The sequence below is a fragment of the Hemiscyllium ocellatum genome, chromosome 9 (assembly GCF_020745735.1).
Source record: "Hemiscyllium ocellatum isolate sHemOce1 chromosome 9, sHemOce1.pat.X.cur, whole genome shotgun sequence".
NCBI lineage: Eukaryota > Metazoa > Chordata > Chondrichthyes > Orectolobiformes > Hemiscylliidae > Hemiscyllium > Hemiscyllium ocellatum.
In genome coordinates, this window is record NC_083409.1 from 50,550,755 (window position 1) to 50,568,417 (window position 17,663).

A 17,663-nucleotide genomic window follows, 5' to 3' on the forward strand; every position below is an offset into this window, starting at 1 on the left:
AATCTGTGATAACAGAAACAGAGTAATGTTTCTGAAGTACAAGAGTAGTAATGGACTGAAAACGTTAACTCTTTCTCTCTCTCTCCACAAATGCTGCCAGACCTGCTGAGTCTCTCCAGCATCCTCTCTGTGATTTATCATCACCAAGGTTGATGCTTTGAATCATTTGTTGCATGTGCATTTAGAATATCTTAATAGTGTCATATTATAGATGCTGTACAACCCCCTAAACAACAGTTAGAGAGAGGTATAAAATACTCACTACTCTTCAGTACATTTTGTAGGGCTATATTGAATTTTATAATTTTAGGTTTTACAATTTGCAGGTTGAGCAGAATGCAATAATTTCAGATTAAAATCCTTGAATTTTCAGAATATAGAAAAAAGACAATTATATTTACATTGGTTTATTAAATTTTTACAGTCATAAGTAATCACAGTAATCAAATGCACAAATATGTACAGTGATCATATCTACAAAATTAACCAGACTGTTTTACATCACAGCTTACATTTTACAGTTGTCCATTTATTTACAGAGTTCTGAGGTGCATACACTTTTATTTTAAAAGAAAGACACTGCACTGTACCTGCTGTGTAAAGTCTACAGCTACTGTCTGATTAATGCAGAAATGCCACAATCACGCCGAAGAAACAGAACCCAATGTGAAATCTAATTTCAATTCAAATTAAAACCCTTAGAAACCCATCACTTTTGTTTATACACAGACATTTAAAAAATTTTAAGCAGTTTTACTTTTGAGTGCCTTAATTGCACATTTCCCATCACATGATGTTTACCAATTTTACAAGAATTGGTTACCCAAACTGCAGAACCATTGCAAAGGGAGAACAGATAAAGATACTGCCATCTACTGGATTTTAAGATCAGTCAAATTCTATGCCAATCGTCCCTTCCAAATTAAAATAAAATGACTTTAGTCCCTAATTTTGTCATATTTAGCAGTTAAGTAACAATTTAACTGCTGCAGATGCATTTGTCTTTACTAAATCTGGATAATACAACATTCCTTCCCTAATGCATCTGCCAGGACAATAATTGTATCACATGGGTCAGTAAATTAGCAATTAAGTCTATACCTCTAGCATTCAGCAACTTTTAAGTGAAAACTCTTATTATATTTGCCAGTTGTCTGCTCCAAATTATAATGGAATTATAGATCTGTCAACAGATGTTACATCTGTTGACAAAATATGATCTAATTATGAATGGTGATATACCACATTAAACTAAGCACTTTGAAAATGTGCATAATTGATTATTTACTCAGATAATAATTATCTGATACTCAGTAATAGTGATATAGATTGTCAATTCGACAGTAGAGAGAAAGAGCAACCTAGCTTTCAAAAAGGTCCTTAGTAATGTCACCCTCTGAAAACTACTGTACTGCATTTCTGCACTGTAAAAAAAAATAAAATCAGCTTTCAATATTCAAGGAAAGAAACAGTAATGATAATCTCTCTATGACTATTGTGAAGGTAGTTTTGTAATAATTACATTCATAGAACAAAAAGATGTGCACATTCTTTCAATGTGCAAAAAGTAATTTGAGTCCTTGAAGGATCCACATTGCTGGCTCCAGCAGATTTCATATACAGTACATTACTAAGCCACAAACTGGGAAATATGTATTTAAGATCTGACATATCTAACGCATTCAACAGTAATTTGCAAGGACTTTCAGCTGAACAGGTACGTCCTTACTGTTAGCATAAGGAGGTTCAGATCATAAACTGTTGTGTGCAAAGTCATAATGTTTTCCAAGAATACTGGGTACAAAGACATTTTTACTGTAAAAAAGTTTGTTGGGAAAAATAAAAATCAGATCCAAGAGACAATTTTCTGTGTTTTTTTTAAAAATGAAAATCTTCCTTTCTTTTTTCTCCTTTTCAAATCTTAGTGTTGCTATTAGTTTTACAAATGTTGGCAACTTCCTTGGACTTTACCCAAGTGGCTACTCTTCATGTCCAGATGTTAAAAGCCAGGAGAGATGACAGTTTGTGAACACCCATTTGCCTCAATGCCAAAAGAATCAACCTGCTGACCTGAGCCAGAAATTCTCCTGGAAATCTCTCTCACATTCCTTATCCATGTTTCCTTACCCTGGGCTCGTGATGGTGACATCAGCTGTAGTCCTTCAATAGCAATCAGCCAATTCAACAGAGTTCGAATTTGGTCTACAGGACCCAGTAGTTCATTGGATAATACACATTTCCCTCACTGTTCTTTAATAAGATAATTAATAATTTGCATTCATAAATTGCTTTTAACATGGCAGAATGTTCTAAGAGCATTGAAACATTTATCAATTAGTTGTTTCAATGCATGAGGTACAGTGGTGAATCACTTTGAAGGAGTACTTAGGTTAGTGTCAGTGCCTATTTAACTAATTGCACAGTGTCCCACAGCTATTAACTATTACACCACACCACCATGCTCTCTGTTACAGGGTTTCATTGCATCAGGTAGAAAGAAAAGACAGAAATTGTTTAAAATCCTATGGATCAGCAAACATTGCTTCAAAATTGAAACATGCAGAGGTTAAATAATTTGCATGTTCTAGGTCATCTTAAGTGGAAAAAGAAATCTGCAACAGATAAATACTTCTGCAAAGTGCTCAATGTCAACCAGTTACTTTTTGGAAACCCCTGTGAACGTTTTAATAGAACAATGTTTTTATGCACTGCAGTATTAAACTCCAAAAGTACCAATCTAAAATAATATTCTGTTCTGTGGCGTTATGCAAGTCAATTAGACTTCTTCTATACATCAACCCACACTTTTTCTAACTGCTGTCAAAATGATCCTACAGACGAATCCATCCCCGGCAGTAAATCTTTACCTTTTCAATGGTGTGGAGAAGGTGACACCTAGTGGCTGGAAACTAACTAACTGCCTAAGACTAAAACTGCCAATGAAATTCACAGCAATAGAATTATTCAGTTAATGTCCATGAATTGAAGAAATTGAAGATGATGATATTTCAGGCCCATGGTGAAGGGTTTATTGAGGGGGAGAGGTGCATAAATCTGCATTTGCACAGGAAAGCAGGGGAAGCTTCTTTGGGACAGTTCCCCATCATCTTCCTACCTCTGGGAAGGTTCCTGAGCCAGGTTAGAGAAAAAGTCAGCAGCATGCTCCATGGAGACCATTAACCAATTAGTCCAGTTAAAGCCCCACTTATGGCGGCTTCTTCCCCCGAAGGCAACAGCAGCTTCCCTCCATCAGAGTGGCCCTGTTCTGATTTCGAAGATGCTGGCAGTGTCTCACGAGGAGGGTTATGCAAGTTGCATTTGGTGACCACAAAGTCTACAGGGACTCAGGTCAGCCCACGGTATTGTTCTGGAGAAGTTTATCCCTCCATCCTGAAAACATCCACATTATTGTGATACCCTTTATTCAAATTAGAAGTGCTCTCAGATCTTTCTTTTCTCCAGTAGTGCTGTGGCCAGACATCACTGCCCTACTGGTCTTCTGCTTCCCCGATCTATCCATCAAACTTCACCATTGAGCAGCTAACCAGGTCAATAGTAATGGACATCCTGCTGCAGCTACTTCCAGGTTCCTGACTTAGAACTAGTGTCAATATTAGGATCTTCACCTGACCAAGAAAACCCATTGTTTGTTAGTGGAAGAGTAGAAACATTGCCCCCATGTCAGTCCTTACATCATGCATGAATACATTGGGTCTGATCCTTGTAGCATAGTACAAAGACAACAAAAAGCTCAAGACCAGAATGAAGGAATAAAACAATGAACAGTTAAGACAGAACACACCGAAAACAGAATCAAATGTTACAAGTGCCAAAATAATAGATGGCAAAATTGAGTCCAAGTAACTTTCAAACTTTTTATCGATTTAGTTGGAATTGTGTTGCCAAACTTTCACTGCTCCAAAGATTTACCAAATATTATTTAAACACCTTTTAAAAAAAATGAAGAAAACATATGGACTAAAATCATATTTCACTAATTATGGGGTTAAAACCATACATTTAGCAATTTTTGCATTCCAATCTGGAAAGCAGTTATAAACCTGTTAAATTACAATGGACAAATGGCACATGTCTGCAGGAGTTTTAAAGGAAATCTGCATCAAACCACAAGATATTGCTGCTCCACAACAAAGGAAAATTGTGTGTAGACAGAAGGAAGAAAGTAGAAGAAAACAATGCAATGAAAGCTCCCTCAACTTTTCGATCAGCTGAATCCAAGGTGTTCGAAGTCAGGAGTTAACGTGACTGGCATCTTTAAATGAATCATGTAATGACCTGACAGAAAGGTTTACCAGTAAATCCTGATCTTCCTTCCACACATGTTGATACAAATCAGAAACTGATCGTCAGATTCTTCCAGTTGGTCAGGGAATGTTACTGTGCACAACTGTACCCAGATCCTCAAGGGAAAAGAAAACATTCCATTGTATATGATTCACGGTCATAGTTCATCCTTATCCATCATTTCAAAGGCATCTATCTCTTCCTTCCAGTCTGATAACAAAGAGTCAACTGTCCGAGCCTCTGTTTCCTGGCTGATATTTGGATTGGATTCTTGCTCTGACTCTACCTCACCTTCTGTCTCCTTCTTTCCATATTCTGAAGTAGGAGTACAAGATCTCTGTTCATCGGCAGCACTGCCATGGCAATCTGTCCTTTGTACATCCTGATCCTTTGCATCAGCAGTATTTGATGACACTTCAGTGGTGGCTGTATTTGAGTTCTGTACGGACTCACACAAATAATCATCCCTTTGTTGTGTTTTTGGATCAGGCACAACTGACTGACCACTAGCATCCCACTGACCTGTTGTTTCATCTAGTTTCTCACTGCTAGGATTTACAATGTATGATGCTGCTTCATTCTGACAATCAAAACTGTTTGGTTTTGGTCCTGTGGACTGCAAATTATCTTCTGAATTCTGTTCAGAGTCTTTCAAGTCCAGATCTAAAAAATCAAAGATTAAAATATTTAAAAACATGAAACTGCAAAATATTCTTGCATTACTAGCATATTGAGTAACTCTGGCCATTTATTTGCAATTATTTCTACATTTTCTTTAAAGTGAGCAGAATTCTTCCAACAATTCAAAACAGTGGATTCTTAGGCACCTGGCGTTCTGAGCACCCAGAAAATACTGCTTAATTTTATTTCAGAATGTTAATAATGACAAACAGTGGTATTTATTCATGATATCACAAATCTGTAAACAGTTCTTAACTTTACTAATCTCATCAGGTGTTGTAGAAAAAAAAAGACATGTTGTCAAAGTTTTCCATCTTGTACTCATTTGGGTAATTCACAAAAAACACAAAATAAAGGGAAAACTACAATTAGACTGTACTGGTTGACAAGTGGGCTTATTGGCAGAGGGATTGCTGGTTAATGATGATTAGCCATTAACTGCCAAGCTTTATTTAAATTTTAAACCAGGCAGATTGATTCCGAATGGTTCAGGGCACAGCCTGAGCCAAAGAATGGCTGTCAGTTATCTTTTGTTGAAACAGGTGCAGAATGCACACATTCTTTCTAGATGCAAAGAATAGGGCCCCGCCTAATAAGATATGGAAGTATATAAAACTATAAGCCAACTGACAATTTTCCTTTGAAAACCATATACTCCAATCTCATTTGGCCAGTGTAATGTTACAAGTTTACAATTGTTCACCAAACAGGAATGACAAATTGCTTAATTTCTGGTGTATAATAATTACTGAAACATAGTTTTAACTGATTTGTTTTCTTTGCTCCAAAATAAAATTTGACAAAACTTCAGAGCAATGAAATTGCTTACATTTTGGCAGCACCCTGTTAGTGGTGAATTTGTTGGTTAAACTTTGGAGACATCCAGCTTATTGAAATAGACCGAGCAGTTTTCAGGGCCAGAAATAATGGCTGTTGCTCGTTTCCGAGTGTGTGCAATATAAAGTGAGAAATGACCTGATCAGGGTAGTCATTATCCTGCAGGATGACTTTGATGTACCCTATTTCAGCATCACATTTACATGGTGACCAAATAACTAGGGGCCTATTTTGCAGGGTGCCATTAAGGCAATCTTATAGCATGCGTGTGCGCGCCTGGCACTGTAGGTACTCTAACACCAATACAGACCAGTGGAGATAGGTTTGTAGTAGAGCAGTAGACAGCCCCCGGTCAATTTCTCAACCAGGACATCAAGGAAACAGAACAATTCAACCATTCCATTTTGATGGTGAATTTCAGCACAGGATCAAGCCCATTAAGGGAAGGAAGGAAATTCTTATAAGTAGCCGTGGATTCAAAATATAGCAAACATATCAAATCAAGTTGCCACAGTCTTACCAGGCAATAGGACTGCTCTTTCATTAGAGACAACTGGTGGTGATTCAATCTGAGGGACACCAGGAGAGGTTGAGAAGGAGAACAGTAACCTCAGCTGGTGTGGGAATTGAACCCATGCAGTTGGCATCACAATGCTTTGCAAGCCAATCAGTCAGCCACCTGAGCTAAATGAACTCCCATAGCAAGCAGTTAATCTACAAATTGGGAGATCTGCAAGGGTTAGACACCATTCCAAAAGACAAAAAGTAGCTGTGTCTATTATATAAACAAATAATATGTTATATCAATTTCAGTGCTTGTGTCAGGTCAGACATATAGGCTGTACAAGCCAAAGATTGACGGATTATATAAAATAGCACAGCCTGGTGCCCTTTTGTGACAAACAGGTTACTGACTCTACCCAACCAGCCCATGCTTGCATAATTCACAACATAGAATCCAACAGCAGCTCAGATTTCACAACTGGCCAATATTTCCATGACAGCACCTCTACCATCAACAGCACCCTCTTGTATAGTATAATTGCTGTTTTCCTTTTACTTTGATACAGTATTTGTCAATTGTCTTGATGTGTGCAAAATGATAAGTTTTAATGGAAGATGTTTTTTTATCCCCCTGCAATTCTCAAGTCTGGATGATCAAACAGCTCATCTCATATCACCATTGCCTCTAAGCTGTGCACACAACCACTCCGGAGTTCCACACATGGTGACTGGTGTTAGCATGCGGATAATGGCATCAACTTCTGGTGCTTGAAGTCACTATCACGCACAGACCCTGGAGGGCCGCATTGACAGAAAGAAAATTAGACGGAACCATGCTCATCACTGATGTTTGATTAAGTTGGTTTAGGAACTTATAACAAAATTTATAGTTTAGCTGTAAATAAGCCAAAACCCACAGGAGGTTTGACAGACAAGGTAGGAATCTTTGAGTTTGAGATGAACTTTCCTTACTCTTACCAATAAATGGTGTCAATTAGTTTGAAGCAGATATAGAGAGAACATTTTTTAAAAACAATTCAAAGAGATTGCAAACTACTACTGAAGAACGTCACAAGGAAATTCTACTCAATTTCTTGACATTGGTACAGCTCCAAGGCACATAATGTGCTAGTTACAGGTCATATAGAGCTCACCAGCATGTTTGCACCTACCTTACCTTCGAAGGGTTGTGCCTGTGCTGAGATAATAGGGTTGAATAAAAATGTGTCACATGTCCCACAGTAAACTGCCTGCTAACTAATACTTAACACTTCCTTCCTCTCCAATTACTAAATTCTGGCCCTTATACTTCAAGCTCTACCTAAACTCATATTGCCCCTCTTTAGAGTTAATTATGCCTCTATTCTCCCATAAACTTGTCCCCCCACACCTACGTTACCCATATTCATGATCACCTACTTGACTCTGCCATTTCAAGTAACTTCTTAAGTTCCATCATGTCAATCAAAGATAAGAACATCTCTGATTACTTCCTTCTATCAATTTTCATTCATTCACCCCATCTCCCAACTACAATTACTTCTGTATTTGCTTTTGGAAAGAGATTTTAGTCACTTTGAACTGCACTTTCAAATTCCTAGGTGTCATTTTTGTAGCTATTGTTCTGCTCAGTTGTACTCTCACCTCCATCTTTGATGCCTTTATCCAAATAAATGTTTAGCAGCAAGGGACATGAATTAGCAGCAAGGATAGGCCATTCCGCCTCTCCAGCTTCTTCCACCATTCAATAAGGTCATGGCTGAATTATCCTACATTCCTGCCTACCTCCAATAACCTTTCGGCTCACTTGCTAATTTACTTTCCTTTCTCTTAAAACATTCACGGATTCTAGTTCCAGCAGCTTTTGTGAACAAAGTTTCCGAGATCGGTGACCCTTTGTGAAGAAGCACTTTTGCATCTTTGTCTTAAATGGGCACCTCTTATTTTGAAACAGTGACCCCAGTTCTACCTTCTCACAAAGAGGAACAGTGGATCTGGAGGGGTGTTAAGTACTGTCAGGATCTTTTGTTTCAATCAAGTGGAAAGTTTGCTTCTTTATTTCTTTGTACTTTATTAAAACTCTGAACTGAAAGAACTGTTTTAAAATTTACAATGATGGTTGAATGTTTGGAAAGTAAGGATTTTGATATTGTGAACTCTGTTTGTGTTGCTGTCAGTTCCAGGAATGATCAGGAGTTGAGGGGATATTTAAAAGGGAAGCTGATTAGCTTGTGGACTAGGGACCAATTATCAATGACAAAGGTCCTCTATCTGCCAACAACCATGTGATTGATGGTCAGGTAGTTGATCAACTTGGATAGTGAACAAGACCGAGAAGCTAGTCAGCTTAGATGAGAAATCAGCAGGTCTGGAGCAAACAAAAACTCAAGTTTTCTGCAGTAAGCCATTTTAAACCTGACAAAACCAGCAATACTGCAAGTTGTGACTTGGAATTGGAGAAGTAGGAGAGATCTCACAAGTGAATTAGCCACCCTGTGTTTTTTTCAAACCAGTGCAAACATTGGGGAAAAGAGGAAAGTTGAAGGCAAACATTTAGATTATCAACCACCAACCCAAGACATCTTGTTAACACAGACCACAGAACTGTTTACCCTCCATCCACGTGTTTATTTTCCCTGTTTGTGTCTGTCTACGAGAGAAAGATAGGGTTTATAAGTTTAGAGCTTTAATTTTCCTGAGTTTACTTATTTACTTGTAGTTAAAATCTAATGACCTGCAACAAATTGTGATTTCTTGTTAAGTACAGAAACCTTGTCCATGATTTTGATCAACATTGGTCTGAAAAATCAAGTAGTTTTGGAATGTTTTTAAAATTTTTGTGAATTAAATAGCAGGGCTTGATTTCCAGCATATAAATTCAATGAGATGTGACACACACTGTCTCTTACACTTCTAAACTCCAGCAGATACAAGTCTAGCCTGTCCAACCTTAAGTCAACTCAACCATTCCAGGTATCAGACAAGCAAACCTGTTATGAACTGCTTCCAATGCATTTACATGTTTACCTAAACACTGTACTCCAGATGTGGTCTCACAAATGTCCTGTATAACTGAAGCACAACACCTCTCCCACGCCTACTAGTGTACTCAACTCCTCGCTCAGTAAAATATATTATATTAGCTTTTCTGATTATCTGCTATACCTGATTAAAAGCAGCAGAATTCTTAAAATGAATCCAGGAGAGCTTTTTAATGCAGTATGTAGAACACCCAATGAGACAGGGTGGTCCAGGACTTAATTTCAGGTAATGAATCCAGGCAAGTGGTCGAATTTATCAGTGAAGGAGCATTTTGCAAACAGTGATCATAATTCCATTAGATTCATGATTGTTATGGAAAAGGATAAGGATGGGTATGAATCAAGGTTCTAAACTGGGGAAGAGCAACTTTAACAAAATCAGTTTGATTTGGCCAGAGTGGCTTGGGAGCCGATACCTGGAGGAATATCTGTGTCAGAGCAGTGGGACAAATTCAAAAAAGGAAGTAAGAAGGATTGGAGGGGATATAAAGAAATTTTCTTTCCCCCACTTGAGGGTGATGGGAATCTGGAACTCACTGCCTGCAAGATGGTAGAGGCAGAAACCGTCATAACATTTAAGTAGTATTCAGACATACACTTGCAATGCCGAGCGTTCAAGGCAATGGACCAAGTTCTGGGAAATAGGATTAGAATTGTTAGGTGGTTCTTTTTGACTGGCACAGACTCAATTTTGTTCTGTGCTGTAGATCTCTGATTAATGCCAATTTATTAAGTCTGTTAGCCATTATTATATCATCCAAATAAACTTTACCCTAACACCTTATCAAATACCTTCCGGAAATTTAAATACAGGTCATGTTGCTATAATACGTGTTTCATTAAAGAACATTTGTTGTACTGCGATTGTCAAACTCAGGACACTGTTTCTAAAGTGCAAAGTTTTAAAGTGTGTATTGGTTGTAATCAATTATGAGATTTTCTTGTAACACAGAATTGCAGGAGAACGGAACGACAGCGTTAGAGCAGAACTGACTGTAGTCCATCGACTGGTTCCCTTTTATCCACAACATATGTTACTATTTCAAACAATTACAGTAAGTCCTAGGACATTAAAGGGAGTAGCTAGGAAAGAGCTACAGAAATAACTAATGCACTAGTCGTAATCATCCAAGAATCCCAAGATTCTGGAAAAGACTCAGGATTGGAAAACTGCTAATGTAACACTTTTATTTAGAAAGGAAAGGAGACAAAAACAGGTAATTGTAGGCCAATTAAAGTCTGTTATTCGGAAAATGTTAATGTGCATCATAAAGAATGGAATAGCAAACAATTCAGAAATACATTATATGAACAAGCACAGTCAATAGGACTTCCTGAAGGGGAAATCATGCCTGACAATTTTACTAGAATTCTCTGAGGTGGCAAAAAGCAAGACAGATAAAGGGGAATCAAGATGTAACATATTTGGATTTTCAGAAGGAGTTTGATAACATACCATATGGTAGGCTGTTTAATACAAGCCCATAGTATTAGATGTAGCATGGATAGAGGTTTAGTGATATTGTGGCTGGAATGTTAAGTATATTTGAGGCCGAAATGGATGGAATTTTAAATCAAGGGTTATTAGGGAAAAGTCAGGAAAGTGGAGTCGAGGGTTAACAAGTCGGCCATGAATGGTCACAGCAGACCTAAAGGGCTGAACGACCTTCTGCTCCTACTTTATTAAATTGGTTGAGCATGCCTTTCACTTTTATAATACCATGGTGGCTCTACACTTTTCTAGGTGGCCTGCTGCAAGTTTTCAATAATATTATCTAACATCTTTCCTCGGACAGATGTGAAGCTGACTGACCTATGCAGTTTGTTTTATCTGTCTTCTTCCCTTCTTGATTAAAAGATTTATAATTGCTATTTTCTAGTCTAATGTAATGTTCACCAAATCTAGGAAGCCCCTTGTACAATTCTAACCAACGTAGCAACTGCTCCATCTAATTCTCTGGATTAGATGCCCACAGGAGAAAGCAAGCATTGCAGATGCTGGAGATCAGAGTTGAGAGCGTGGTGTCAGAAAAGCACAGCTGGTCAGGCAGCATCCGAGTAGCAGAAGAATCAACGTTTCAGGCATAAGCCCTTCATGAGGAATGAGGCTGGTGGGTCTGGGCTGAGATATAAATGGGAGGGGGGTGGGGCTGGGGTGTGGGTGTGGGGAAAGGTAGCTGCTAAAGCGATAGGTGGATGAAATGGGAGGGGAAATGAGAAAGCTGTTGAAATCCACTTTTATCCCATGTGGTTGCAGGGTCACAAGACGGAATAGGAAGCTTTCTTCCTCCATTCATCAGGTGATAATGGTTTGGCAGTGGAGGAGGCCAAAGACTGCATGCCCTTGACAGAGTGGGAGGGGGAGTTGAAGCATTTAGCCACAGGGCGATGGGGTTGGTGGGCGTGGGCATCCCAAAGATGTTCTCTGAAATGATCCACAAGGCAGCGTCCTGTCTCCACGATATAGAGGAGATCCCACTGGGTTCAACAGATGCAGGAGATGACATTGGTAGAAGTACAGGTAAATTTCTTAGAGATGTGGAAGGATCCCTTGTCCATCCACAACTTCATCACCTCTGGGGATCTCCCATCCACAGTCTCCACCCTGCACTGCCCGAGTCTACCTCCTTCCTAAGATTCACAAACCTGACTGCCTCGGTCGATCTATTGTCTCAGCCTGTGTCTGTCCCACCGAACTCATCTCTTCCTACCTTGACATAGTCCTGTCCCCCTTGGTCCAGGAACTCCCCACCTATGTTCGTGACACCATCCATCCCCTTCACCTGCTCCAAGATTTTCCTTTCCGCTGCCCCCAAAGCCTCAGCTTCACCATTGATATCCAGCTCCTGTACACGAAGGTTCCCAAGCCCCCTGTTTCTTCCTCTCCCTCATCTTCATCCACTCAACCAGTACCCTTCTACTCACATCCTCATCTGCCTGGCTGAACTGGTCCTCACCCTTAACAACTTCTCCTTCCAATCCTCCCGCTACCTCCAAACCAAACGGGTAGCCATGGGCACCTGCATGGGCCCCAGCTATGCCTGCCTGTTTGTTAGTCAAGTGGAACAGTCCATCTTCCGCAGTGACACTGCCACCACACCCCACCTGTTCCTCTGCTACATCGATGACTGTATCGGCACCGTCTCATGCTCCCATGAGGAGGTTGAACAGTTCATCAACTTTACCCACACCTTCCACTCTGACCTCATATTCACCTGGACCATCTCTTGACACCTCTCTCCCCCCCCCCCCCTTCCTGGACCTCTCCATCACTGTGTCTGACAACCGACTAACCACACACATATACTACAAGCCCACAGCTACCTAGACTACATCACCTCCCACCCTACTCCTGTAAAAACACCAGCTGTTATTCCCAATTCCTCCGCATCTACCACATCTGTTCCCAGGATGAGCAATTCCACCACAGAAATCACCAGATGGCCACCTCCTTCCACGATCACAACTTCCCTTCCCACGTGGTTGATGATGCCCTCCAGTGCATCTCCTCTACTTCATGACCAGCACCCTTGAACCTTACCCTTCCCAATGCAACAAGGACAGAAACCCCTGGTCCTCACCTCCCACCCCACCAACCTCCGCATACAATGCATCATCCTTCGCAACTTTCGCCACCTCCAAATGGACCCCACCACCCAAGATATATTTCCCTCCCCACCCCTATCAGCATTCCGAAAAGACCATTCCCTCTGTGACTCCCTCATCAGGTCCACATCCCCGCACCAACCCACACCCACCCCTGGCACCTTGCCCGCCATCGCAGAAAGTGCGAAACCTGCACCCACACCACTTCCCTCACCACTATCCAAGGCGCCAAGGCCCCACATCCGTCAGAAATTTACCTGTACCTGCACCTCTCCCAATGCCACCTACTGCATCCGTTGCACCCGGTGCGGTCTCCTCTGCATTGGGGAGACAGGATGCCTTCTTGTGGATCAGTTCAGAGAACATCTCTGGGACACCTGCAACCACCAACCCCGTCACTGAACACTAACTCCCCCTCCCATTCTGTCAAGGATATGCAGGTCCTGGCCTACTTTACCGCCAAACTGTTACCACCCGATGCATGGAGGAAGAACGCCTCATATTCCACCTTGGGATCCTGCACCCAAACAGGATCTATGTGGATTTCAACAGCTTCCTCATCCTCTACTCCCCCCACCATATTATCCCAGTCCCAAGCCTCCAACTCAGCACCGCCCTCCAGACCCGTCCATCACGACCATGCTACTCCATATTTGAATCTCTTCAAACAAGTTTCTGTCCCTGTCAAAGCATGACATTGTTCTTAAAGTTACGGATGGAATGAACTCCCACAGGAGATAGATAGCGGATGCAGGTACAGTTACAACTTTTAAAAGACATTTAGAGAAGTTCCTAAATAAGAAACATATGGAGGGTTATGGGCAAGCATAGGCAGGCAAGACTAGTTTAGTTTGGGGTTATGGTTAGAATGGACTGGTTGGACCCATGCTGTATGACTATGACATCCTGTGTGACTGAGTTCAAGCTAAGCCATATCTCATGACCTTTCTCAGTCCCTCTCAAAATTTCCACACCATCCTTCTCACACAATGCCTTCTCTAGTAGATGGTTGCAACATCAGCTGTCTAGTTTCATACCCAGCTATCCAATGACAGAGTTTCCTTCAATAGCTTCTCTTCTCATTCTTGTATCATTTCCCCACAAGACCCCAGAACCTCATGGTTAAACTAAAGCATGACCTTGGATTTCAGGATTGTTCATACAACTGGTGTCTCAGCTGTGTTGCTATGGGAAACAACTGAACAACGTTAGAATATGCTTCAAAATCAAAAATTGCTAGAAAGACTCAAGATCTGGCAGCATCTGTGGAGAGAAAGCAGAGTTAAAGCTTTGGGTCCAGTGAGCCTTCTCCCAGAACTCCAAAGTCTGCATTCTCTCCACAGATGCTGCCAGAACTGCTGCATTTTTTCAGCAGTTTCTGGTTTCCAGCATCCACAGTTCTTTGTTTAGAATACACTTCCCTAAGGAAGGAGGAGGAAAGCTGAATGAATGTATCATAATGATATTCAGATATTCACTGTCTGGTAGATGGTTCAAGGTAGCATCAACGAAGGCCATAACAGGCAGCCAGTCTCTTAACTGCAGGATATGGTAGGGTGCTAGAAATTATCTTACTGCTGATGTACTTGGACAACAAAAGTAAATGGTGTATTTGAAGAAAACTACTTACTGCTAATGTAGTTTGTAATTCTTTGACCTTTAATAATTGTGGCTGTTATGTTTGTCCACGTGATGCAAAAAAGAAAAACAGTGTCATGCAAACTGGTTATCATTCAGTATTAATCGGTCATTATTCTACAGCTGGTCACACACACACACACACACACACACACACACACACACACACACACACACACACACCCCTACCTATATAGAGAAACTCGAGATCATAGATTAAATTTGGCCTATGAATTCTATTCAGTTTTGTGACTATTAAGCCCACTAAATAAATATCTGTATATGTTCATTTCATGGTTATTTGTACAAAAAAAAAACTTATACATATGTGCAGAATCTATAAAAACATGACTTTTAACAAAAATTTAGATCAATAGGATAGGACAATATCTCATATCCAGCCCTGCTTTGTTAATATCATTAGCTTAGTCGGCAAAATGTGTGTAATTTTCCTAAACTTTATGACCTATGCAGCACCCCTAAGTGGTACTCTGCTGGCACTGAAACACTTCGGGACTAGATTAGGTTGGGATATCTGGTCGGCATGGATGAGTTGGACCGAAGGGTCTGTTTCCATGCTGTACATCTCTTATTTTATTCTAATACAGACGACTAAATCTTTGCCTAGGGCCACAATTGAGAGCAGCAAGTTGCTCAAGGGCTAGCTTCTCAGAGGCATTATTGAGAAATGGAGCTCTGTACTTTTGGCTAATCCCCATATGATTTAGCAATATCTTCTAAAAATAGATAGACAGTCGTGCATGGCTGTGTTTAAAGTAAAATCACAAAACAAACATGTTAATCTTCCAGATAATGAGCCACAATTGATGGATTGGACTTTTTAAAATGGTTTTCCAAATCTTTACAACTTAGTTTCCAAACCCATAATAGATGGCCAAGCCCAAAATCTACACAACGGCCGGTACCCACTGATTTTTAAAGAAAATAAACAGAAAATTTCAAGAAAATTTAGGATAGAGTACATTAAAAAGTGAATTACTGTATTAGCAATCCTAAGGCCAAGACTAACATAGGGGTTTAAATCACACCATACCAACTAAATTTAAATTCAGTCATGAAACAGATCTGCAATAAAAATCTAGCATCAATAATGGTGACCATACAAATGAAAGCTGATCATCAACATCCTTTTAAAAGGAAATCTATGATTTCTATCTGCCATCTGAAATTATCTAGTTAAGGTTAATTAAGGATGAGAAACGAATGCTGTCCAATGATGTCCACATTCCATGTGAATGAATAAATGTTTCTTTTTTCTTCACATGCTTTAGTAGGTAATGTTTGTGATATATGGTTTATTGATCCAGTTATACAGTCCCTACAGTTTAATGTTTTGATCATAATATTAAGGGTTCATTTTAGCCTCATTCTGTGTGATTATGAAAAGGTTTTCAAAGAAAAGCTGCCCCAAGGAGCTTTGCATTTCTCAAATCCAAACCAAAATCTCCTCACCACAATTATTAGTTCTTAAACAGAGAAAGATAACTGAATTTGCCAAGCTGGACATGGTAGAAATATTCAGATTGGAGCCTACATTTAAAGAATGATGAATATTAGGACAATTCACTTCATTCAATTTATAAATGAAAGGTCATTTGCTGTTACTTTATAAACTTACCTCTATCCTTAGCTTTATCTGACAGCAGCACTTCCACTTCCTGGTATTCCTGCATGGCATTGAGTATAATATGCCCCTCTTTATTAAAGAGGAAAAGCATTGGGATTGTAACATCATCAGTATTCCTTCCATCACCAGCCATCTGGAAAAGGGGAGCCGTATCACTGCTGCTTCCTTCATTGTCATCTGCCCAATAGCAAATTCAGTTATAACAGCTGCAGTGTACACTAGGACATGCAAAATTCTCTGGGTTTACTGAAGATTTTATTATACTTCATAATAAAGCTAATAGGTGAGGGTTGAAGAGTAAAATGGTTCTCTCTCAAGCTGTGGAGATTTTACATTTAAAGTATAATTTTTTAAAAAAGCATTATGTCACTGAGAGAAATGTTAATTCTACAGTATTTTACTTTTCAGGCACCAGGGCAATCACAAAGCACATTAATTGATTAAAGACAAGATTACTTTTCTCTCTATCCTGCTCCCAGCAACGTGCTTCAGGACGAAATTTTAAATAGACTCAACATAACAGATTCCACTGTTCAGAAATATCAGGCACATCTTTCAAAGGCTAAATAAGAACCAAGGATCTTTGAAAAGGAATTAAGTAAGAGGATGAACATTTTTAAAGATGACATGTCTTGAAACTGAAAATATATGAAGGATGGTGAGGGGAGAGTTGAAGAAATGGGAAGTGCTGTAATTTTACAGGAATTGAAGTTTACTAAAGGTGCAGTATGGAATTAAACAATAGAATAAAGAAGAACAGAAGAAACTCAGCATATCTGGGAGCATTTATAGAGAGAAAGCAGAGTTACGGTTATGAGTCCTGTCTGGAGTTGACAAAGCAAAATTGAAGATTACAGCAGCAGATGGGATGAGTTGAGGGTGGTCGCAGGCAATGTTATGGAGGTTTATGTTAGTAGTCTTCATGACAGAGAGGAAGCTCAGCTCAAGGTTGAGCAGGACAATAAAGTTGTGAATGCTCTAGTTCACCAAAGGTAGAAAGCAAGGAGAGGCATGGGGTCATTGGCAACAGTACCAGGAATTTGTGGTGGGGCTGATGCTTTGGTCTTCCCGCTATTTAGCCAAGGAAATTGTAGCTTCTGCATGACAGGATTTTGAAAAAAATCAGACTGACAACAGAGAAGCAGTAGAAGGTTCAAGAGAAATGATAAGAGGTAGAGCTGGGCTTCATTAATCTTAAATCTGAAGATAAAGCATGGAAGTGAAGAAGAGCAGACAGCCAAAGAGAGGTCCTCAGGTGAATCCAAAGGTAACAGTGCAGAGACCGGGTACACGGCTGCTTTCTCATTAGAGATAGAAAGAGAGATAGATGACTGGCAATGGTTTAACTGGAGGTTCACTGTGCCTCAGATGAGGGGTCAAGTTGAGAAAGCAGGACTTTCAAG

At 39.9% G+C, this 17,663-nt stretch overlaps 1 protein-coding gene across 3 annotated transcripts in view; it reads right to left on the bottom strand.

The window, feature by feature from the left end:
• Nucleotides 1–410: 410 nt before the first annotated feature.
• The window catches only part of edem3 (ER degradation enhancer, mannosidase alpha-like 3), a 77,153-nt gene continuing 59,900 nt past the window's right edge, over nucleotides 411–17,663 (bottom strand). For 2 of the 3 annotated variants that reach the window (XM_060830294.1, XM_060830291.1), the window contains exons 19-21: nucleotides 16,252–16,437; nucleotides 14,605–14,646; nucleotides 411–4,968 (exon numbers count right to left, since the gene is read on the bottom strand). In XM_060830294.1, coding sequence (XP_060686277.1) covers nucleotides 4,463–4,968; nucleotides 14,605–14,646; nucleotides 16,252–16,437 — 734 coding nt within the window. In that variant the 3' untranslated portion in view covers nucleotides 411–4,462. The remainder of the gene's footprint in view (nucleotides 4,969–14,604; nucleotides 14,647–16,251; nucleotides 16,438–17,663) is intronic. The other variant, XM_060830293.1, reaches the window with a different exon arrangement.